Genomic DNA, 22,509 nt, shown 5'->3' on the forward strand with positions numbered 1-22,509 from the left:
GTGGACCCTGTCTTAAGTAGGGGCAAGGAGGGGGTGGGGCTAGATAATGGTTGTATGTTTCCTCTGAAAACACCAAGGCTGCCATAGCAGAGCTGAACACAGCTGTGAATGGTGCTTTCCTAGGCCCAGGGTTAAATAACATTATGGCAGGACTTCCACAGTCTGGTAGAGTGAGAGGGGGCAGGCAACAGCCCTATCCCACACCCTGGGGGATTCCACTGGGAATACCAGGGCTGGGGAGCACTTTCCTGAGTGAGCAGGATTTGCATCAAGGTGGAGATTAAACATGAGATTAAAAGCCCTGTTTCTGACATCCCTTTCAGGGAGGGGGAAGAAATGGGGCAAGAAGCTGACCCCACTGGACCAAGGAAGGGCTGGGGATGGGGAGGGTGGCATCCAGGACAACATCCAAATTGAGGGGCTCAAAAGCTCTATTTGGCTGCAGCTGTCTCTGAACTCCATCCTAAGAAGACTCAGGCCAGGATTTGATCTGAGGTCCACAGTACTGAGGAGCTCAGAATCACAGAAGTCTGCCCCAGAAGTGTGCAATGGGGAGCTCTAGATAGCTGTAAGGAGGGTGAATTAGTAAAACTGGGGTTTCAGATAGATCCCCTTGGATGCCATAGAAAGGGTGGATGAAAGGAGATTAGGGACAGGTGTCTAGGAGGTGAACAGCAAGGGAAGGACCTGTGTGGGAAAGGGCAGGTTAAGCCTGTGAGAAGTCCTCAAGGACCCTCTCTTGGATTCTAGCTCCTTTCTATCACCTGTTCTCTGATTTGCCACTGCTCAAAGATTATATACACTTCAAGCCCTCAGTCTACCCTGGGAAAATAAGGAGCTGAGAAATGGCTTCAGGAACACAGGACAAACCAGGGCCAGGCTGTTTACTTGGTTCCAAAGCCAGAACAAGGGCCTCTGGGATGCAAGTGAGTGTGGTATTGGTACAGTTCCAGAGAGAGATGTAGGCGGAAACAACTTTCCAAATACTGTTTACTTCACTAAAACCTGTAGACAAGGAAAAGTATGTGAATGCCTGGGACACCAAGTCTAGGAATGCGCATTGACAACGGCGACATACAAGGCCAGGGTGCTGAGGGCCAGCAGTCCTGTCACTACTGCTCGGGCCAGAAGTGCTGTCCAGCTGCCCAAGGAACAAAGGTGGACGAAGGTCCTACGGGGAAACATTACAATGAAAGAAGGAAAACAGATAACCCATCTCCATTTGGTCCCGGCCTTGAACCCTACCCAACTCACTCCATGACAAAGGCCTTATAGACGCTGAGAAACATCAGCAGGAGAACAGCTGGCCGGAAAGTGTGGTATAGGTCGTAGCGTGTTATCATCCACACCTGGGCAGATGCGACGATGTAATGGACCTGAAGGGAGGCAGGAAGTCAGGACCAGGCCCTGGGGATGAGTACTGCCACCAGCAAAAAGGTGTGTAAGGGAGAGTAGAACTGCATACCAGACTGATGTTGGAGTCAATGCTCATCTGGATGTATTTCCAGTCAAACTCAATGCCCCGGGCTCCAACCCAGAGAGGGATGCAACTGAAAAAGGCAAAGGGAATGATTCTCCAGTACCCAGAAACCCTCAGCACCCAGAATCAGCCCCCACCCTCCAGAACCTTCCTGAAACCTAGGTGTCCTTTCTCAGGAATCTGGGTTTCAGGCTGCTTAACACACCGGGACATAATGAGCTCCGCCGTGGCCCAGCCCAGGGCAGCAACCATGATCTTGTACTCCCCTTTGCCGGCATTCCGAGACATGACAAGGTTTAGGCCTACTAGGTCTGCCACATCCACGCTGGCCTTCATGAACTCCTGTGGGTCAGGTTGAGGCTTGAGTAAGCACAGACGCCAGGGGGCCTCACTTCTGCACTCCCTCCCCTCTCCCTTGCCCCACTCACCCCAATGAAGTCATAGATGCCACCTTCCCAGGTGGGAAAGAAAGTGGCCAGGAACAACATCTGAGAACACAAAACAGAGGTCACCTCAAGGTGAGGGGGATAAACTGTGTGGGTTTTGTGGGAAGTTAGTGTGTACATGGTTCTAGGGTTCCCATGTGGAGAAGGACCACCAGATTGGGAGGGGAGGGGGCGCCAAGATTACAGGACCAAGGGAGATAGAAGGTAGAGACCTGGAAGTTTTTCTATGGTGACCACAGGGGATCAAGGTCGGACCTGGAGGTGCCTAGGCTGGCACCCACCAGCAGCATCTGCACCTCCATCTGCTGGTTAGTGGTTTTCAACCACACAAAACCCCTCAGAACTATATAACAGAGTCTTCTCCATTTTACAAAAATAGCTATGCAAAAGCTGCTTGGAGGCCTCTCCTTCGGGTCCCCCCTTCCAAAGTCCGTCTTCTATATGCAGTGTTGAGGACCATCCCACACAGCGGGATCCGGACAGGGTGGAGGTCTGGGTCCGGCGAGCCCGGGGCCACATGCGCGGCTCCGGGCGCCCTCACCTTGCACAGCTGCACGAAGAGGTAGGTGACCCCAGCTTGCACGCACTTCCAGAAGGCATTGTACTCCGACCTGCAGGAGCGGGCGGTGAGGGCTCGTCCGGGCCCGCGCCCCCCGCCCCGCGGCCGCCCCGCACTCACAGGCCGCTGCACTTGTAGGTGATGAAGTAGGGAAAGTAGGCCAGGGCGAAGCAGTTCCCGAAGTGAAACAAGGTCATGGCGCCGCCCCCGGCCCGCCGGAGCGCAGGACTCTACCTCGCCCGCCTGGCGCCCGTGCCCGAATCTGGCGCCCGGGCCTCCGCCGAGGCCCGCGCGGCCTCCTGGGAGCGGAGGCCACGGCGCCGGCGCGCTGACGTCATGAGCGCCGACACCGCGCGGAGCGCGGATGTTAGCGCCTGCGCGGGCCCACCCTCGAGGGCCCGGAGTCGCCGCCGAGCCCAGGCGCCGGGCCTTGGGCGCTCGCTACTGGAGGACCTAGGGACTGTCCCCCTCGCCGCCCCCACCCCCTCCCCTCCCCTCCCCGGCCCCCGGGAACCGCGCAGAAACACGGGGCGCAGCTGTGAGCGCTCTGTTTTTATTTCTGGTGGCGCAGCGGCGCGAGTCTCTCGCGCAGGGCGCCCTACTTCCCCTGGGGAGCCGAGGGATGGAATGGTTCTGGACTGGGAGCTCAGGGAAGCAGAGGAGGGGCTCTCCCACTTCACTTCTCTCGGCTAAACATGTAGCGGAGGAGGTCCACCACCCGGTGGCTGTAGGCGTATTCGTTGTCGTACCTGAGGAGGGCAGTCGAGGGGTCAGGGGATCCCTCCCCATCACCTCCGGCTTCCCCTACGTTTTCCGACTCCTTCCCCCTTACCAGGAAATGAGCTTCACGAAATTGTCGTTGAGCGCGATGCCAGCTTTAGCATCAAAGATGGACGAGTGGGTATCGCCGATAAAGTCCGTAGAGACAACCTGGGTGTCAGAATTTTGAAGGTAAGTTTGGGTCGCAGAGGAAAGATGGCCAGGAGTCCAGGTTCTGCCTCAGGCGTATTGGCCATGCATTCGCTTACAGTATTGGATGGAATCCTACTGTGTGGGGATGGGATATGAAGAGGGCACATGGGGGCTCTGCTGGTGGGGGACTGGCCAAAGGACACAGACCATAAACACCCTGATGCTGTACCAATAAATATCATTTCCTGCCTGGCTGGTGTGGCTCAGTGGACTGAGCATCCTCCCATGCACCAAGAAGGCACTGGTTGAATTCCCATCAGGGCACATGCCCAGGTTTCAGCTGGATCCATAGTAGGAGGCAGCCTATCGATGATTCTCTCTCTCATCAATATTTCTTTCCTCCCTTTCCCTTCCTCTTTCTCTGAAAAATCAATAAAAAACATTAAAAAAAAATAATTTCCTGGGAATAATTCAGGTACTTGGAATGGGCTGGCACAGAGGGCCCCAAGTGGAGGCAGCCAGGCTGGGTCTGGATGACTAGGAGGGTCTGGCCAACTCAGGCCCTCAGCAGGCTCTGAGGTAGAAGGAGCCTGCAGCACAGGCTCTGAGGGGGTTGTCCCTGGTGTGGTGGAAGGTCACAGGAAGGTTCCCAGCAGTGCGGGGTGATGTGATCCAATTTCGTTAAAACAAGAGGTCCTGGTGTAAGGGTGGACCTGCAGGAGCTAAAGCAGGGAGACAGCACCAGAGATGGCACTGCTGGGAGCAAAGGGACAGTGATATCTGTTCCTCACAGGAAGGCACCTGCCCATGGCCTGCCCTGAGCAAATGTTGAAAAATGGTATCTTTTGTCTTGTTCACGAAGCATGTATTGAGCACCTGCCGTGTGCCAGGCCCTGGGAAGATGACTGGAGCTATGGAAGTGAAAACATAGTCCCTAAATCCTTGCCTTCTTGGAGTATATGTGCTAGCAGGACCAACAGTGATTATGAAATGAAATTTCAGCTGAGGTAAAGGGCCACAAAAAGAAATCTTGCTGAGGAGGGAGGCTGAAGTAAAGAATTGGAGGTGAGGACATACATGGCCACCTGGGGGAAAAGCTTTCTAGACCAAAGGAGCAGCAAGTGCAGAGTGTCCGAGGCAGGGAGATCTGACCTTCCCAGCCCTGCAGTTCCTATCTTGATACATTGCGAGCAGCTCCTTGGCAAGTGGGAAGGCACACTCTCCCCCCAAAGGGTTCCTCTCAGGGTCTCTTTTCAGACCCTACCTCATCCTCGGTGTAGGCAAGGATGCCAGCCATGGGTCCCTTGGCTGCTGCTTTTATGGCATCCTGGATGGCCGAGTAGGGGGTGGACTGGGCCAGGCGGCAGGTCAGGTCCACGACAGACACGTCTGGGGTTGGCACCCGGAACGCCATTCCTGTTAGCTTCCTGGAGAATACCACATCGAGGTGGGAGTCAGAACCAGAGACTTCTCCATCCATCCCCCTCACCTTCCACCTTCCTCTCATTAGAACCTCAAGGATTGGGACCAGTCTGCTCTTCCCAGGGTGTGTCCCCCATGCTGGTTGCAGCTTCTTTCCCTCATACCCTTTGAGGTCTGGAATGACTTTGCCCACGGCCTTGGCAGCCCCTGTAGAGGCTGGGATGATGTTCTGGTGGGCTCCTCGTCCATCTCGCCAGGCCTTCTTTGATGGCCCGTCCACTGTCTTCTGGGTGGCCGTGTAGGAGTGGACTGTGGTCTTGGGAAGAAGGGGGCTGAGGTGAGGCCTTCCTGCTCCTAAGCTCCCATGCCTCTTTTTTCCAAGCTTGGGGTGATGAGCCAGGTGTGAAGGTTGGTGGGGCCACCACCACAGACCATAGGAGGGGCACCTGCAAGCCAGGGTCAAGCCTTGCCTGAGAGTTACAGTGTCTTAAAAGACTTCACCACTGGCAGGCCTTTCCTCCTGAAACCAGTCTCTTCCTGTTAACTTCACACACTAAGCAAGTCCTGACAGGAGGAGGTATAGTTTCCCTGCCATCCATCCTGCCCAGCCCTCTCCCGAACTCACCATCAGTCCTTCCACGATCCCAAATCGCTCATGAATGACCTTGGCAAGGGGGGCGAGGCAGTTGGTGGTGCAGGATGCATTGCTGAAACAGCCCAGCATGCAAGGGGACTGTGAGGTGAGCGTCAGAGCCACCCTACCACCCGTACTTCATTTGGGGGGTATGCTTATAGGCGTGGTTTTGTGAAGAGGCAGGATGGGGATGAGAAAGATCACTGGCGATGCCTTCAGACTGAAGGAGGCACCAGAGGAATAGCTGGGGGAAGCTCCCCAAGCATGTTCTTCAGAAGCTGTGCATTTCTAACAGTTTTAGGTGAACTTTAAAATGGTGGCTGTTAAGACTTTGGGAAGGAGAAGCAGATGGATGTGAAAGAAGCACCAGTGGGAGTGAGGGTGGGGAGGCTGAGTCTGATCCCTTCCCCTCACCAACTTCAGGATGTTGCTGCCCGTTACCTGACAATTTTCATGGAGCTAGGGTTATATTCCTTTTCATTCACCCCCATGACAAACATAGGTGCATCTGGTGAGGGTGCGGAGATGACCACACGTGAGGCACCTGCCTCGATGTGGCTCTAGGGAAGGAGGAAGGAGCACTGGTGTCATTAATTTATGAGATTCAAGTGTCACACCCCCTGGCCAGCCCTGGGCACCTCTCCCCCACTTACGTAAGATGCCTCCAAGGACAGGTACATGCCTGTGGACTCTACCACAAAGGGGCTCCCGACAGACTTCCAGGGTATATCTTTGGGCTGCTTGCTGTGAAGGGGTGGCAGGGCTGTGCATCAGTCTCCCTTGCATGGTCTTGCCTTCATAGTCCATGGCCTTTACCGTTTGAAAGGCTAACCAGACACCTTCACACCTGACTTGCAGCCATCTGTTCTCCCCACCCACACATACTTAGCTATCCCAGATAGATTTGACCCTGCTGGTCTTTGACCCTCACCCCAAAACTGCTTTGTGCCCTGCCCCACCCCTGCTATGCCCAGGTATATACAAGCTGCTACCTCCTCAGGCCTCATTCACCCCCTGTTCCCAGGGACCCATCCCTGACTACTGCCAACCAGGTCAGGCCCTTTCTACATAGACTGCCCAGAATGTAGACCCCAAGAGAGTGAGGCCTGCTTTACTGCTTCTGGTTCCCTGCCCTTGCAACCTCACCATGGCCCTCCTTGCCTCTCTTGTCTTTACCACTCAGCTTCTACAACAGGGAGCCTACTGCAAGAGGCTGGGCAAGTCCCTGAAGACAGGCACTACATCCTGGGAGCAATGGGGGAGAGGGATGTGACTAAAGCCTGAGGCCCCTCTGGGGTCAGCAGTGGTTAGTGGTTTACATTAGAAAGGTAAGACCTTTTCTGTTTGATGTTTTATAAATTTTTATTTTTACTTGCTAGTTTATCAAACGTTTGCATTGGAAACATTAAACATTATTGCTGTTTTCTACTTGTATAGGAGTCTTTTCCCTCACAGGGCTTATCACAACTTCAGTATTTGCTTTTGTGATTTTTTTCTTAGCATCTGCCTCGTCTTTTAGACAACTCTGTGGCAACAAGGCTTGGTCTCTTTCCTTTGTCATTGAGTCTGCTCTCCCCAGAGGGGTTCAGACAGTGTTTGTGGGTTGGTTTTTTATTAGTTAGCCCACACATGTTTACTGAACACCTGCCATGTGCCCATGTTCTAAGTGCTTCACCTTTACTGAATCATTTATCCCTCAAAACCTGAGGAGGGTTAGATGCCTCATTGGCATTCTCCAGAGAAGCCAGGGCAGAGGTGAAGGGGTAGGAGGCAGGAGGCAGAGCTGGCTGGGAGCACAGGCAGGCTGGCCTAGGATCTGTACTGGCCGCATACCAGAATAAATGAATGAATGAGACACTTCCTATCCTCTCCCTGGGCCACCACACGACTCTTTTCCTGGTCATCTGCTCTGTCGGGTCACACCTTTTATCATCTGGTTCAACTAGCTCTTCTCTGAGCCCCCCCCCCCCCATTTCCTGCCTTCTGAGTTGGGGAAGAGGGCTACTCAACAAACTCCTCTGTAGCAATTGTTAAGTTGTCATGGGGCAAAGAGTTGGCACCTCAGGGACTCTGGCCCTTTCCTCGAGAAAGAGGCTGGACCCCCGTCCTTGCCCTCTTTGCACCCTCCATTAATGCATTGCATGCGGGTGTCAGCCCGCTGCCCTTACCACTGGAAGACACTGATCTCCTGGTTATTCACAACCAGCCGTCCACTCCTGTGCTCCACAGTCCCCTTGTATCGGCCGTGGGTGGAGTCGTACTTAAACATGTACACCTGCGGGAGACAGAATGGCTCCTTATCTTGGGGGTGGCATGGTTGGGAGAGCGGGTATCCCTGAGGAATCCCTGCCTTGGGGAAGGTTCCACATTGCAGCTGGGAGCCTCCCAGAGCGCCCCCATGAGCCCTCCCACCCCGCTCCCACCCTCTACCTGCTGCTCACCATGTATTCTGGGTCAATGAATGGATCGTTGACTGCCACCACCTTAATGCCTTTCTCCACACAGGCTCGCAGCACCAGGCGACCGATGCGTCCAAATCTGTCCAGGGACAAGGGTTGTAGGGTTGTCTTCAGAATCCTCAGCCAGCAGGCAGAGGAGGGGACGGGAGAGAAGGGGTAACAGGAGGCTCCTCAAGGGGACTGGGTGGGACTCCTCAGTCTGGGGGAAGAAGGCAGCCAACACTGTGCTGGCCGCTATCATCTTGCTTAGATGACCTCACCAGTTTAACTGATTTACCTGCTTTCTCACCCATCCATCCTCTATCCCATTCCTAACTGTGTAGCTGGACAGATCCTGTAGAATTTCAGGTCCTGTTATCTTGGCCTGAAAACCTCCACAGCTCTATCAGTAAAACCAGATCCAAACTCCTTAGCAGGGCCCACCAGGCCCCCGTCTGCATGCCACCACACTCCTTCCTCTCCTGCCTTGTTTGCTCCACACCAGCGCATTGAGCTGCCCCTTCTGCCCCACAGCCAGTGCTTGCTGCACAGCTGCCACTCAGGCTTCACTCCAGTGTCACCTCCCAGAGGTCTTTCCTGACACCCCAGCTAATTCTGGCCTCTCCAGTTTTACTATACTCCATGCTGTTCATACACATCACCCAACCGAATGTTCCAGGTGATGCCCTGTACCTTTTCCCTCTTTCTCCAGGGTGGACAGAATGAAAGCATTGATGGTGAGAAATGTGGAGATGCCTCATCCAGCAACTAGCAGAAAGTCTGGGTCCTATGGCTTCCAGAAGGCTCAGGGGCCAGGGCTGACTCACCCATTGATGCCAACAGTCAGTTCGGGACTCGGAGGAACCTTCTTAGGTGGAGGAGGCGGAGGAGGTGGGACTTCCTCCTTGATAGGCTGTGGTGGTGGTGATGGCGGCGGTGACTCAACTTTGGGTGGTGGCGGAGGTGGTGGCGGGGGTGGTGGTCTGGCCACTGTTGGAGGGAGTAGGGGCAGCAATGAACTGCACCATCACAGGACCTGTTGCCACCCAGGACCTGTTGCTGGCGTCTGGCCCCTAGTGGCCAACCATCTAGCCCAGTGTTTCCTAAACCTACCTGATCCACAGAATGAGCAGGGGATGGGCTTGCTTTAAAATGTCAATGCCAGGGCCACTTCCCTGGAGATTCTAATTCAGTGGGTACTATATATTTTTAACAGTTGCTTGGGGTGACACTCTCTGACTCAGTTTCCTCATTTCTAAAATGGAGGTAATAGTACTTCTCTCAGAGGGTCACTGTGTAGATTAAATGAGGTAATATATGTAGTGCTTATGACAAGAGTCTGGGAACATTCCACATACATTAGTATTTCAAAGATCTTTTCCTGAATGATCTGATAATTCATGTAGCCCAGTGATCCCCAAACTGTTCTGATAAACATCCTCCAGGAACCCTCTCCTAGGAAAACCTGACTGAATAGGTCTGTTCTGAGGCCCCAGTGTTTCTAACAAGCACTTCAGGTGATTTTTATTCTCAGAGAAGTTTAGAAAATACCGGGTACTATAACATAAAACAGATGGAGACCTTTATTAGCTTCCACCTCTCTAAACACATACTCCCACTCCCATGCTGTGCTTGGAGGTGTGCTACCTGAGTTGCAGGTGAAGGCTTGAGAGGAGGGGAGATGTGGTGATAGCAGTCGGGGGCCTGCCTGGCAGAGGGTTCATACTGGGGATCAGGCCTGATTAGCCCTGGCTCAGCTACCTGACATGTGTGTGACCTTGGGCAAGTTAATGAGCCTCTCTGGCTTGTTTCCTGTCATCACATCTGACCCTCCACTTGGGGACTTCTGTGAGGACTCACTGAGATCTCAAGGCCCAGTAGGTGCTGATTTTAATAGAGGGGAGGAAGTCCGATACGAAGTATTCATGAGGAAAGAGAGAGAGCAGGGTTTAGAGAGAGGCCTGAGGATGAAGGTGGGAGTTAGGTTTGGCACTAGAATTGAAGGCGCCTGGGAGGTGGTGGGGCTAGATGCCAGGGGCCAGCTGGCCTATTGTCTCCCTGAACTCTCTGGGCTGCCACAGACCTCGTGGCCTGAGGCTGGGCTGTGGGTGTTTATAGTAGCAGAACAAGTTCATAAAAGTAATAGTGTTTATTGGTGGCAGAGACCCTGTGATTGTTGGTGACCTTAAGGATGTTTGCATTCCTTGGGGTTCTGTTTCTGCTATAATGGAAAGGAGATTTGTCCATCTGGGGTAAGAGTAGGGATGAGTCCACTCTACCACCGGAAAACTTGGATAGTCTTCCTCTCCCAACTTCCCTCAGCCTTCCCCTCCCCTCTCCTCTAGGGGGTGGGTTACATGGGCTGTAGAAAAGTTGCTGCACTGTGAAGGAGGAGCCCAGAGGAGCTTCATCCATGGAGCATCACCTGGTAGGTGAAACACGCACAAGCGGGCTCTCCCAACTACAATGACACTCCCATTACCTGGGTTCCACTAAGTACTAGGTGCTGTGCTGAGCTCCACGTGCATCTGCTCACAGATTCCTGTGAGATATGCGCTACAAATCCACTTTACAGAGGGAAAACTGAGGCCCGAAGTCACAGAGCTGGTGCCGAGCAGTGAGGGGGATTAAGGCCCACAGCCATTACGTTGTCCGCTGCTGCATCTTGCAGGCTTTCCCCCGCTCGAGCCAAGCCTAAGACTCGGCCACGGCCAGCCCCGTGGGGCGGAGCTTCCCTGCTGCGCCCCTCCCACCTCCTCCGGAGACCTGGGTTCGTCGCTTGGGGGTGTGTGCGCGCACCTCTGGCTGGGCGAGGTAGGGCTGCCCAGTGGTTGCAAGCAGGGGCTCGGAGCCCCAACTCCGCTATTCCAGTGTGAGAGACCTAAGGGACGTGGTTTGCGATCTTTGAAAAGGGGGCAGTAAATACATTGACCTCAGCAGGTGGTTGTGAGGCTTCAACGAGTGCACGCTTGTCAGGCGCTTGGCACAGCCCTGGCAGGTTGCAGATGTCCTATCTTCGCGCAATACAGGGAGGGACAAAGCCCATCAACTCTCTAGCGGCCGCTCCGCCCTGGTCGGCAGGAGCGTCAGTTTTATGTGAAACCCCGTTCGCTGAGCTGCTTAACCCCGGCGGCTGTCATCAGAGCTGCCCCCGTGTCAACTCGCTCCAGCCTCGGTCCGGCCCCTGCTCCTATCCTTCCGCCGCGCGGGAGGCGCACAGCCCACCCTCAGGTTGGGGGTCCCCGTCCCTTCCTCCACGGCCATAGAAACCACTTTGCCAGCAAACTCCGGTGGCCGACGGGAGAGGGGCGGCGGGGACAAGGGGCTCTGGGTGAGGACCCCGCCGGCCAGCCCGCGCCTGCGGTCCCTCTCTGGCGGACGCTGGACGAAGGGGGCTCCGACCCTGCGAGCGCGGCTCCCCGGCCTCCCTCTCGTCCCCTGCGCGGGCCCCTCCGCCGCCCCCCTCACCGGGGCACGGCTGTCGCAGCAGCTGGACAACGGTGACATTGGTGAGGACGACGTCGCGTTTCGACATGGCCTCCTAAGGTTTCATGGCCCAGTAGCCCAGGGACTAGCCGCGATGTTACTGCGACGCGGGGCCGAGATGTTAGTGCGACGCGGGGCGCGGGGGCCAGCGGGGCGTGCGAGCTTCCTGCCGTGATGTCACAGTACCGTGAGGTCACAGAGGCGGTGGCTCCAAGAGCCCATCCCATCCCAGGGGAGGCGTGTGCCGTCCCTCCCCACGCTGTGCATTCTAAGACCTCCGCGGGCGACTAGAGTGGAATGCAACTTTTTACTCTGGTCCTCAACGCCCTTCCCTCTCTCCTTAGCGCACTGCCTCTGGGCTGTGCCTTGACACCTCCCCCGTACCCCCCAGTTACCCCAGCTGTTCCTTTATGCCTGGGAGCCCTGGCGGCCTCCTCTCAGCTGGCTGCTTCATGGTTTCCCTCAGGTGTTACCCTTTTTTAAAATTTTTTAAAAAATATGTTTTTATTGGTTTTAGAGAGAAAGGACGGAGAGAGAAAATATGGATCAGTTGCCTTGCACGCACCCCCCCCTGCCAGGGACCAAGCCCACTACCTGGGCATGTGCCCTGATGTGGAATGGAACTGGCCACCTTTTAGTGCACAGGCTGACACTCAACCAGCTGAGCCCCACCGTTCCAGGGCAGGTGTTACCCTTTAAAGAGATCCTCCTGATTCCCCGTCTGAAGTCCTCTCCTTTCTCAGCCACCACCTGCCATCAGCCTCACCACTGGATGTACTCACCTTTCAGGAAGCCTGTCTGACTTCCCATCCTGCGTTAGATGTTCAAATGTGCAAAACTACTCCAGGGTTACACTCTATTATTTTTATTCCCCTCACAGCATGTGTCTCTAAGAAATCATTTTGTTCATTTGTTGTCTTACCAATTGTCTGCCCACTAGACCAAGCTCTGGGAGAGCAGAGTGCTCATCTACCTCATCAGTTTTATACCTCATTGACTAGAGGAATGTTTGGCACTTAAAAGGTACCCACTCAATAAGTAATACCAGGATGAATGAATAAATGTCCCCTCCTCAGGTTTCTTCTGACCCCCAATCTTAAAGCTTCCTCCCAGCCATGCCCTCTCTCAGAACTCCTTTCCGTGGGGCTTCCACGCAGCCTGCCATGGTCTAGTTATGAGTTACTTGCTCAGTGTCTCTCCCACGAGGCATGGGGTCCCCTCTGTCTTCCAGCACCTGGAACTGTGCCTGGCACACAGCAAGCTTCCATATACATTTGGGAAAGACCAAATGCACAGGTGGCTCCCTCTAAAGCACCGAGGGTGGGGGCTTGCTCGTACACCTGTGACTCACAGGCAGGTACCTTCACCTGCAGGGCCAGTTGACACTCAGCTATGACCAAGACTTAGGGGTGTGGGGGTTTGGGCCAGGAAGGAGTCACCATCCCAGAGAAAGGTGTGGAAGCAAGAAGGGGCACAGTGACTGACATAACCTCTTCCCCAAACCTCCTTAGGAACTTAGTTTGCTAAAGCAACTGCCATGGGACAGGGCGAGGGTGAGGCCTTCCTGCTTGGATGGCCCCGGAGAGGTGGAACTGAAACTAAATTGGGTGTACATACAGAGAGGAAGATTTCAATCAACCTAGACCAAAAAAAGATAGTAATTAAACAAAGGGGGACAAACTTTACATGTATGATCAAGGGGGGTGGAAAGAGCATATAAATGAAACCAGGACAGAAAAGGGACCGATTTTGTCCAACTTTACAATAATAAATATGAAAAGCTCAATGAAATTAAAATATTTCTTAGAGGACATAAAGGATCAAAATTGATATGAAAAGAAATGGCAAATCTGAGTAGGCCAATAGCAAGAGACAGAGTGAAGGTCTATCCTCCCAAAGCCTGCTTCGGATTTTGATTTCATGGCAAGATCTGCCAGAGCATCAGGAACAAATGTTTGCCAGTCCAAAGGAAGTGTTGCAGATCCTAACCAGGGCTGGAGAGGCTCTGGGCAGGACAGATGCTCAGGGGCCCCATGGATTGGCAGGCACACTATGTGCACTTTCTTTTTTAAAATATATTTTTATTGATTTCAGAGAGAGGAAGGAAGAGAGAGAAATATCAATGATGAGAGAATCATTGATCGGCTGCCTCCTGCACGCCCCCTGCTGGAGATCGAGTCCGAAACCCAGGCATGTGCCCTGACCGGGAATCAAACCGTGATCTCCTGGGTCATAGGTCAGATGCCCAACCACTGAGTGAGCCACACCGCCTGGGTCACACTGTGTGTACTTTCATGGTAAACTTCTTGGGAGTGCTTTGGGGGAGCTGTGATGGCTGAGTGACTGAAAGCTAGTCCACTCACTCTAGGAAATCAGCACAGCCACGTTACCAAAACCAGTGGAGGATGGCAGGCCAATCTCACAGAGACAGATGCCAAAGTCCAGAACCAAATAGTGACCAATGGGAATGGGGCACTGAGGAGGGGGGACTGAGGCTGACGGAAGATGGTAGAGTGGGGCAGAGAGAGGGGTGGAAAGAGAAATGGAAAAACCCCACCTGTCAATCTCAGGGAGGATTAGGATTCTGGAGCTCCCCACCCACTAATCTCCTCGCATGGGAAACTCCCTCATTTAGGCACTGGACAGGGCAGAAAAGCCACGCCTGAGGTTGCCCAGGGACTTGGCTTTGTCCCTGGAGTGTGAAACTGGGAAACAGATTTGATGAGCTCAAGTATGGAGAGGTAGTACAATTAGTCACCCTCGATAGGCAGAGCACAGAGAAGGCAGAAGCTCCTGGGCCTCTGGGTCTGGGATGCCTGGTTCTGAGTAGAGCCAAGTGTCCAGGATCTGGGGTGGAACCCTGGGTCTGCCCAGGGGAGTGTGTAGAGCCAAGTGTCCAGGATCTGGGGTGGAACCCTGGATCTGCCCAGGGGAGTGGGCCTTGTCCTTGTTTGAGCAAAGCCTGAACACACGTGAAGATTCTCACCACACCTGGGCACCCACACACATAACTCTCTCACCCCCACTTGCTCACACCCTGCACATTCCTTCCTGCCTGGCCTTCCCACTAGCAATCCCACCTCCACCTCCTCTCTCATTCTCTCCCCTTGGCACCAAAACCCAAATATCTTTCACCCCTGCACCCAACTGTACCCACCCACTGGCTCTGGTCCTTCTGGTCTCTGCCTCCCTCTAAACTAGCTCCAGATAGACAATTCTGCCACAGATCTAACAACCATCACCTGCCTTTCCCCCGATGAAGCAAGCTCTCAACCGTTTCCCCCTCAACCCATGCTGTCATGTCAACACCTGGGCTTCAGGTTAGAACTTATGAGTTTCCAGGGGGAGGAGATCAGGAAGAATGAGCTCCTGGCCCCCAGCCCAGGTTCTGGCTGACAGTCTCCTGCTGCTCTGGGTCTTCAGCCCCTCCCCGTGGCTGCCTCAACCGGCTTTTCAGGAGACACTGCGTCCTGTCCCAGCTCATGGCAATCAGCCCCCTGCCCTTGCCCAAGGGCTGGGAGGCAGGAGCCTAGGGTTCTGTGATGAGAATGTAACCTGGCTCCAAAATCTGCAACCATCCCCCCTCCTCGGCCCCAAAGGACCCTTGGCTGCTCTGAGGACCTAGGCACCCTTCCCCCAGCACCCTCTGAGACTCAGGCTCAGCCCCAGCCTTTCTTACCTTGGCTTCTTCTAATCCATCCATTTGTTCAACCTATAAATATTTACTGAACTCCAGGCAGTGTTCTAGAAGTTGGGGATATGGCAGTAACCAACACAGACAAAGGCCCTGTCCTCTAGATGTTTACAATCTGATAGGTGAGACAGACAATAAAAAAGGAAATTTTGGATCGTAGTAAGTGCTATAAAACCCAAAGGATGATGTTACAGAGTATAACTGCAGGATGGCCAGGGAAGGTTTTTTGAGAAGGTGAAATCTGAGCCAAAAACAGAATGAGGAGGAGCCTGCCATATGGAGATCTGAGTTGTGCGTACCAGAGAGAACAGCATGTGCAAAGGCCACGAGGCAGGAATGAGCTTGGTGTGTTTAAGGGCCAGGGGAAGTCCTGTGTGGCTGGAACATAGCGTGTGTGTGTTGTGGGGGGGTCAACAAAAACAATAAGAATTATTCCCTCGACTTCCTGAGAGTGTGCCCCTCCCCCTGACTGCACCTTCCATCTTTCTAGAATCTCAGTGCCGGGAAGCTGGATCCTGGATCCCCTGAGAGGAGTGAAGATGCTGAGGAACCATGGGTGGGGGATGATTGAAGGTGGGGTTGGGAGAGAGGAGGCCTGGCCAGTGGGTGAGGAATGAAGCGAGGAGGTAGGTGGAAGGGCAGACACCTAGGCTCTGGGGTGGAGGGCCAGAGCTGGGCAAGGAGCAAAGATGCCATGTGAGTGTTCTCCACTCATGACTCACCCTCTCTTCCTCCTCCTCTTCATTGCTCAACCTCAAATCTTCCTGGGAAATACCTCCTTGACTGGGGACCGAGTCAGTGCCTCTCGGGGGTAGCTGAGTCATGAGGGGTGGAGAAGAGGGAGCAGGCAGAGGATAAATAGCAGCTTGGCTCACTGGCTCCTCTCCGCATCCTCCCCACCCTCCCAACAGTATGCATCTTGCCAGCGTGGTCAGTTCCTGCTCCCTCCTACTGCTGTTGGGGGCCCTGCCTGGATGGGCGGCCAGCGATGACCCCCTTGAGAAGGTCATTGAAGGGATCAACAGAGGGCTGAGCAATGCAGAGAGAGAGGTGGGCAAGGCCCTGGAAGGCATCAATAACGGAATCACTCAAGCTGGAAGGGAAGTGGAAAAAGTTTTTAATGGACTGAGCAGCATGGGGAACCAGGCCGGCAAGGAGCTGGAAAAGGGGCTCAACCACGGCTTGGACAAGGTATCCCATGGGATCAACAGTGGCGCCGGACAAGCAGGAAAGGAAGCAGAGAAGCTAATCCATGGGGTCAACAACGCTGCTGGACAGGTTGGGAAGGAGGCAGACAAAGTGATTCAGGGGGCCCATCATGGGATCAACCAGGCGGGAAGTGAGGCAGGGAGGTTTGGCCAGGGGATCCACCATGCTGCCGGGCAGGCTGGGAGTGAGGCAGGAAGGTTTGGCCAGGGGATCCACCATGCTGCCGGGCAGGCTGGGAGTGAGGCAGGAAGGTTTGGCCAGGGGATCCACCATGCTGCCGGGCAGGCTGGGAGTGAGGCAGGGAGGTTTGGCCAGGGGATCCACCATGCTGCTGGGCAGGCTGGGAACGAGGCAGGGAGGTTTGGCCAGGGGATCCACCATGGGATTGATGAGGCCTGGAAGGAGGCTGAGAAGTTTGGTCATGGGATCCACCATGCTGCAGGGCAGGCAGGGAACGAGGCAGAGAAGTTTGGCCACGGGGTTCATCATGGGATTAATGAGGCCTGGAAGGAGGCTGAGAAGTTTGGTGAGGGGGTCCACCATGCTGCTGGGCAGGCTGGGAAAGATGGAGGAAAAATAGTCCAAGGGGTCCATCATGGAGTTAACCAGGCTGGGAAGGATGTGGAGCGGCTTGGCCAGGATGTTTATTATGCCTCAGGACAGGCTGGAAAAGAGGGAGACAAAATAGTCCAAGGTGTCCATCCTGGGGTCAACCAGGCTGGGAAGGAGGCAGAGCAGTTTGGCCAAGGGGTCCACCATGGGGTTAATGAGGCCTGGAAGGAGGCAGAGAAGTTTGGTCAGGGTGTCCACCATGCTGCTGGGCAGGCCGGGAATGAGGCAGAGAAGTTTGGCCAGGGGATTCACCATGGGATTGATGAGGCCTGGAAGGAGGCTGAGAAGTTTGGTCAGGGGGTCCACCATGCTGCAGGGCAGGCTGGGAAGGAGGGGGACAGAGTGATCCCAGGGGTCCACAATGGAGTCAACCAGGCTGGGAAGCCTGTGGAGCATTTTGGCCAGGGAGTTCACCATGCCGTTGAACAGGCCGGAAAGGAGGCAGACAAAGTAGTCCAAGGGATCCACGATGGGGTCAACCAGGCCGGGAAGGAGGCAGAGAAATTTGGCCAAGGGGTCAACCACGCTGCTGGCCAGGCTGGAAAGGAAGCGGAGAAACTTGGCCAAGGTGTCCACCATGCTGCTGGCCAGGCCGGGAAGGAGGTGGACAGGTTGCAGCAGAATGTTCATTATGGGGTCAACCAGGACGGCAAGGAGGCCAACCAGCTGCTGAATGTAGGTGAACAGGGGTGGGGAAGTGGGGAGAAGGGGGCTGGGGGAGGGAGAGGGTAAACCCTTGAGACATTTGGGGAGCCCAGGTAGCCCTCACGTGGTGAAAGAAGCTTAGGCAGCTATATGACCGTGTCCTCCTTCCTCTCCTTTACAAAGGAGCTGCTGGTCAGCTGGTCAGCTGGACCAAGCCATCCTATCTGCAAAGCCTTATGCCAGACAGTATGAATAGGACCCAGCCCCACCGTCAGGGAGCTGCCCTCCTAGTTAAGGAGGTCTGGAGGGAGGAACATGAAGCCTCTCCTGGGGAACAGGAAACAATTACTGAGCCAAGATCTAGTACAGTGGGAGCAGAAAGAGAACATGCAGAACATCAGAGTGTGAGCATGAGCAATAGCTTTGGAGATAAGCTCTTTTCTATTTAATTTTCATAATGAGCCTTTGAGGTAGTGAGGGCGAGGAGGCTGACCTGACTCTGATTTTCATATAAGGAAACGAGCTCAGGGAGCTTTAAGGGGATTTGCTAGGGCCGTGTGGCTAGCACACATCTTCGGCATATCACAGATCCGGGGTCTTCCTCTTCCTCCACGCTGCCCCATCAGAGCAGGTCTCCAGGAGGATTTCTGATCCCCATTTATGTAGAGGGAACAGAGACTGGAGGACGGGAGAGGCAAGCGGCACCACACACAGCCGAACAGGCACCAAGGAGGGGACTTGGCAATAAAAGGCTGGCTCCCGCCTGCCTCAATTCTCCACTCTCCAATCTGTCAGGAGTCTTTGGGCAGCATCTTGAGGACTGGCCCAGGCCTCAAAGCCCATGGCCACACTGACTGCCACGCAGGGAGCCAGGCAGGTGGGCGGGAAGGAGGGGACTATGTAGAAAGCGTGCAGGGTAGGGGAAAGGGCTCTGGGATAGACCGCAGCTCTCACCATGTAGAGGCCAGGAGAGGGAGGTTGGTGATAAGACTCCAGGCCCGCGGCAGCAGCAGGGTGGCGCTGCTGAGTGTCTGGGGATAGGATTAAAGTCAGGGATCAACCCGAGTTAGGGATCAGGCTCAAGTGTGTGTAAAAGGGGTAGACATGAGGTCAGGGCTGAGGGGGAGAGTTGAGGTCAGGGCCGGTATTTGCACGGGTCCCCTGGGTTCCCTTTCTAGTCAGGCCCCTTCTCAGTGACTGAGAGCATGTCATTAACTGAAATGAAAGGGTATTAGGGGAAGACCAGGCAGTAGGAGCAGATATCCTTGCTGGCTTTTCTTCCCACCTCCCACAGAATTACCACGGCAACATGACCTTTGGGTTTTCTTCTGGACAGTGAGGGGGTAGGATGTTAGTCACCCTAGGGGGTCGCAGGTAACTAGGGAAAAAGAACTTGGGAGACCCTCAGGTCTGAGGGGTCGTAATGATGGTCTGGGCTTTGTCCACAGGGCGGTCGCCCAGGCGTATCCACCGGCCATCACGGAGGGGGCGCAACCACTACCTTAACATCTGGAGTAAGTCTCAGGAGCAAAGCGTGGACTCGGGGTGGGGCGCGGAGGCCCTCCTAGGACGGTGGTGGGGTGGGTGCTGGGCACTGACTGTCTTGTCCTTGAATTCCAGGCTTCGGTCAACAAGCCCTTCATCAGCTTTCCAGCTCTGTGGAGGGTGAGTGCCCGCAGTCTCAGATTCCTGCCCTAGTCTTGGGAGATCCTCGTGCACCGCCCTCCCCGGTGCTTAGTCTCGGTCAGCTTCCCTGTGGACAGACTCTCAGCCTTTCGGCGACCAGCCGGCCCATTTCCCAGCTCTGCTTGGCCCTCTCTTCACCTGCTCCGTGCCCTTCGCATCCTGCCTTCATCTTCTGGGTGCTTTCCATTCCCACTGAAGCAAACACAAGCTGGCAGCGCCCCCTCCATGTGCCCACTGTCCCTCCTCATTTCCCCTGTGACTCCCTCCCGCCCTCAGCCCACTGTGAACACCCCTGCGGTGGGCTCCCAGCAATATGCTGGGCGGCAGGAACCTGTAGCCCCGTCCTCTTCCTGACTGAGCACCTCCCCCCTCGTAGTATAAAGGCTCCTGTGGGGTCCTGGTCCAAAGTAAAGCCCTAGCTCTACTCTTTGGACTGAGTACCTCAGCTGCCCGACGCTGGGGCAGAAGGAGAAGGGGTGTAACAGCTCTTTAGACTGCTCCTGGAACCCAAAGGCACACCTTGTTTATTCCACCCCTGGGCTATGGGGGTGGCAGGGGATTCTCTGAGGCAAAGCAGACAAGGCTTCTCTGTTCCTACAGAGCTCCTCCCCCCCCACCTCTGCCTGGGGGTACTGGCTCCTTGTTCTTTCTCACTCTAGTTTCTACCTTCCTTAAGATATTCTCCAGGACACAGGCAATTCCCAGACCAATATAGCCAGTCTCTCTCTCATTTCTCTGGGGGGAGGTGTGGGGGGGGGAGAGGGGGATGTTAGGGCTAAGATCTCGGTGCCCTCTTGACTGCACACCCTGCACTCACTCCCCATCTCCTCTCTTCCAGAGCATCACCAACATCATTCCTTAAACTGATGCACTGGCCTTGCTGAGCAGACTGGCTTTCTGGTTGTCATATCAGCTGAAATGACTTGGAGGACATGGGGATGGGGGGGTGGGAGGGGGGAGGGTTGTAGGTTTCAGGAGTCTTTTAAGGGAACTGTATTGAGATTTGTGAATAAATGTGACACAACATACTCTCACCATGGTCCGCATGTTCCCTAAGGAAAGGTGTGAGGGGGAGGCTTGTCTTTTCTTGCGTCTTTGCTGGAGGGTGGGCTGGAGGTTTCAGGCTGGTCAGATCTAAAGGTGGTGACAGGGACAAACCAAGTTTCATTGGTGTGAAGGGTCGTGGTCAGCGCTGGGAGGAGCATCATGAAGGGAAAGCCACTTCAGGCCAGGGTGGGGGCAAAACACCAGGGGAGAGATGGCAGGAACCGCCTCATAGCATCATCATTCGGGGCGTTGCACCATAGGAATAACAATGAACTACTTGGACTTGTTCCGCAATTTGGGCCTGCAGGCTCGCTGACGGGGGCTTTTCGCTCATGGCATCGCTGAAGCCTCCCAACCACGCAGTTAGGTAAGACTGATTGCCCCATTTTATTGAGAAGCATGTAGAAGCTCACACAGGTTAAGAAACATCACCAAGGTCATATAGCTGGTATTTGGAGGGAGAAACAGCCTCAGAGCCGCAAGGGGTGTTCTGGAAACAAAGAGGTCTTTCCTTGGTTGGCGTCGGTAGCTGTGGGAATTGGTGAATAAGAGAGGAGAGAGGCACCTTCGAGACCCTCTCTCGGGGAGGAAGACCGAAGGCACACCGATGACGGGAGAGAGCTTCACGAAGACAGGAATGGTGACTCGGGAGGCCCAGCTTTCAGATCTGTGGATGACTCAAAGCCCGTGGAACTGTCATAGCAACTACTGTACACTGAGCTCTTGCAAGGTTCCAGGTCCCCTGTGAAGAGCTGTTCATGCTCTGTAGCCTTTTAAACCTCCCCCAACCCAAAGGCAGAAGTCCTCTTATGATCCCCATTGTATGGATAAGGAAACTGAGGCTCAGAGGGGCCCATGAGAAAGCAGCAGGACTTTCTATTGCCAGAACCTGCTGGGAGACCTGCATTCCCATCAGGATCGTGTGTCTGTAGGCAGCTTACTTCCCCTCTAGGGGCCAGAGTTTCCTCCTATATAAAGCAGGATGCATGTCGGCAGGGGAGGACTATAAACATTGCTTCCAGCTTCAAAATTCCCTCATTCGTGGGACCAAAAAAGAGACAGTGTTCTTGCCCTCAGGGAATTTACAGGCTTCCTGAGGAGACAAGGCATATACACATAACATGAAAGCAAATACAAGGCAATGCATCAGTAAGAACTAAATGACACACCAGGGAGGGTGTGCACGAGAAAGGTGATGTTCCTGACACTTTATATTCATTGCATCTCCCCTTATAGAATATCATTGTTTTTATCACTTATGTTCCTTCACTCCCCATGCAATATTTTATTTTGAAAAGATTTCAACCTTAGCACAAAGATGAACTTTAGAGTGGATACCTGCATACCCACTATTTAGAGTCTACCACTAACATTTTACTCTGCTTGGTTTATCACACATCCATCCATCACACATCTCTACATCTAGCCATATATCAATACATTATTATGTATTTCAAAGTAAATTTCAGACGTCTATTTCCTGCATTTTAAAAAATATATCTTTATTGATTTCAGAGAGAGGAAGGGAGAGGGAGAGAGAGAGAGAAACATCAATGATGAGAGAGTCATTGATCGGCTGCCTCCTGCACGCCCCTGACAGGGGATCGAGCCCACAACCCGGGCCTGTGCCCTGACCGGGAATTGAACCTCGATCTCCTGGATCCTAGGTTGATGCTCACCCGCTGAGCCACACCCGGCCAGACTTTTTCCTGCATTTTTAGTAAAGAAGCATTCATTCATATAGCACACGTTACTGCAAGTCCACTCTGCTGGACGTCGTATCATATGGACTGGAGGACTCCCTTCTGAAAAGGGGATGTATGCACATTTTCCTGCTGGATTTGTTTGCCCAAGAGCTATGGGATAAGTCATTGTGTTACGTACTGGGAGTCAACCCTGGGAGGCTTCTGGAAAGGACCTTAGCCGGTTTCGAAGAGTAAAAGAGGCACAGCACGTTCTTGCCTCGAGGCCCTGTGTGCTGTTCCCTCTGCTAGAAATATTCTCTGTACCTCCCCTTGTTTACTAAAGTATAGTTGACCGTTTGCAACAGCATGGGTGGACCTACGCGGTGTTATGCTAAGCGAAATAAGTCAGAGAAAAACAAATACCGTATGATTTCACTACATACGGAATCTAAAAAGCAAAATGAATGAGCCAAACAAACGCACATAGATACAAAGAACAAACTGATAGTTGCGAGGGGGTGGGGTGGGAGCATAGGGTGAAAAAGGTGAAGGGG

The 22,509-nt window shown here is 54.0% G+C and overlaps 3 protein-coding genes across 3 annotated transcripts; 1 reads left to right on the forward strand and 2 right to left on the reverse strand.

Moving 5' to 3' along the window:
* Window positions 1–973: 973 nt before the first annotated feature.
* On the reverse strand, window positions 974–2,750 carry TMEM147 (transmembrane protein 147). Its single transcript, XM_016220970.2, has 7 exons — window positions 2,606–2,750; window positions 2,468–2,537; window positions 1,909–1,968; window positions 1,686–1,822; window positions 1,466–1,550; window positions 1,255–1,376; window positions 974–1,171 (listed from the first exon to the last, which is right to left on the reverse strand). Exons 1-7 carry the CDS (start codon window positions 2,680–2,682, stop codon window positions 1,048–1,050), a joined length of 675 nt encoding a protein of 224 aa, XP_016076456.1. The 5' UTR covers window positions 2,683–2,750; the 3' UTR covers window positions 974–1,047.
* Window positions 2,751–3,151: 401 nt separating this feature from the next.
* GAPDHS (glyceraldehyde-3-phosphate dehydrogenase, spermatogenic) lies at window positions 3,152–11,426 on the reverse strand. Its single transcript, XM_016220954.2, has 11 exons — window positions 11,360–11,426; window positions 8,719–8,881; window positions 7,895–7,991; window positions 7,622–7,728; window positions 6,107–6,197; window positions 5,895–6,013; window positions 5,445–5,526; window positions 4,984–5,135; window positions 4,662–4,824; window positions 3,318–3,415; window positions 3,152–3,234 (listed from the first exon to the last, which is right to left on the reverse strand). The coding sequence occupies exons 1-11, from the start codon at window positions 11,424–11,426 to the stop codon at window positions 3,162–3,164; spliced, it is 1,212 nt and encodes a 403-aa protein (XP_016076440.2). The 3' UTR covers window positions 3,152–3,161.
* A 4,557-nt stretch (window positions 11,427–15,983) lies between these two features.
* SBSN (suprabasin) lies at window positions 15,984–20,154 on the forward strand. Its single transcript, XM_087827164.1, has 4 exons — window positions 15,984–17,567; window positions 18,986–19,051; window positions 19,158–19,202; window positions 20,062–20,154. The coding sequence occupies exons 1-4, from the start codon at window positions 15,984–15,986 to the stop codon at window positions 20,083–20,085; spliced, it is 1,719 nt and encodes a 572-aa protein (XP_087683290.1). The 3' UTR covers window positions 20,086–20,154.
* Window positions 20,155–22,509: the final 2,355 nt, after the last annotated feature.

The sequence above is a fragment of the Miniopterus natalensis genome, chromosome 18 (genome assembly GCF_054644295.1).
Source record: "Miniopterus natalensis isolate mMinNat1 chromosome 18, mMinNat1.hap1, whole genome shotgun sequence".
Taxonomy (NCBI): Eukaryota; Metazoa; Chordata; class Mammalia; order Chiroptera; family Miniopteridae; genus Miniopterus; species Miniopterus natalensis.

Coding starts and splice junctions, on each gene's coding strand:
- GAPDHS (XM_016220954.2), bottom strand. CDS start 11,426: ATGTCGAAACGCGACGTCGTCCTCACCAATGTCACCGTTGTCCAGCTG. Junction 6,198..7,621: donor GAGATCAGTGTCTTCCAGTG/GTAAGGGCAGCG, acceptor ACCCCTTCACAG/CAAGCAGCCCAAAGATATAC. Junction 5,136..5,444: donor GGATCGTGGAAGGACTGATG/GTGAGTTCGGGA, acceptor CTTCTTCCCAAG/ACCACAGTCCACTCCTACAC.
- TMEM147 (XM_016220970.2), bottom strand. CDS start 2,682: ATGACCTTGTTTCACTTCGGGAACTGCTTCGCCCTGGCCTACTTTCCC. Junction 1,377..1,465: donor TTGACTCCAACATCAGTCTG/GTATGCAGTTCT, acceptor GCCTCCCTTCAG/GTCCATTACATCGTCGCATC. Junction 1,172..1,254: donor TATAAGGCCTTTGTCATGGA/GTGAGTTGGGTA, acceptor GTTTCCCCGTAG/GACCTTCGTCCACCTTTGTT.
- SBSN (XM_087827164.1), top strand. CDS start 15,984: ATGCATCTTGCCAGCGTGGTCAGTTCCTGCTCCCTCCTACTGCTGTTG. Junction 17,568..18,985: donor AGGCCAACCAGCTGCTGAAT/GTAGGTGAACAG, acceptor CTTTGTCCACAG/GGCGGTCGCCCAGGCGTATC. Junction 19,203..20,061: donor GCTTTCCAGCTCTGTGGAGG/GTGAGTGCCCGC, acceptor CCTCTCTTCCAG/AGCATCACCAACATCATTCC.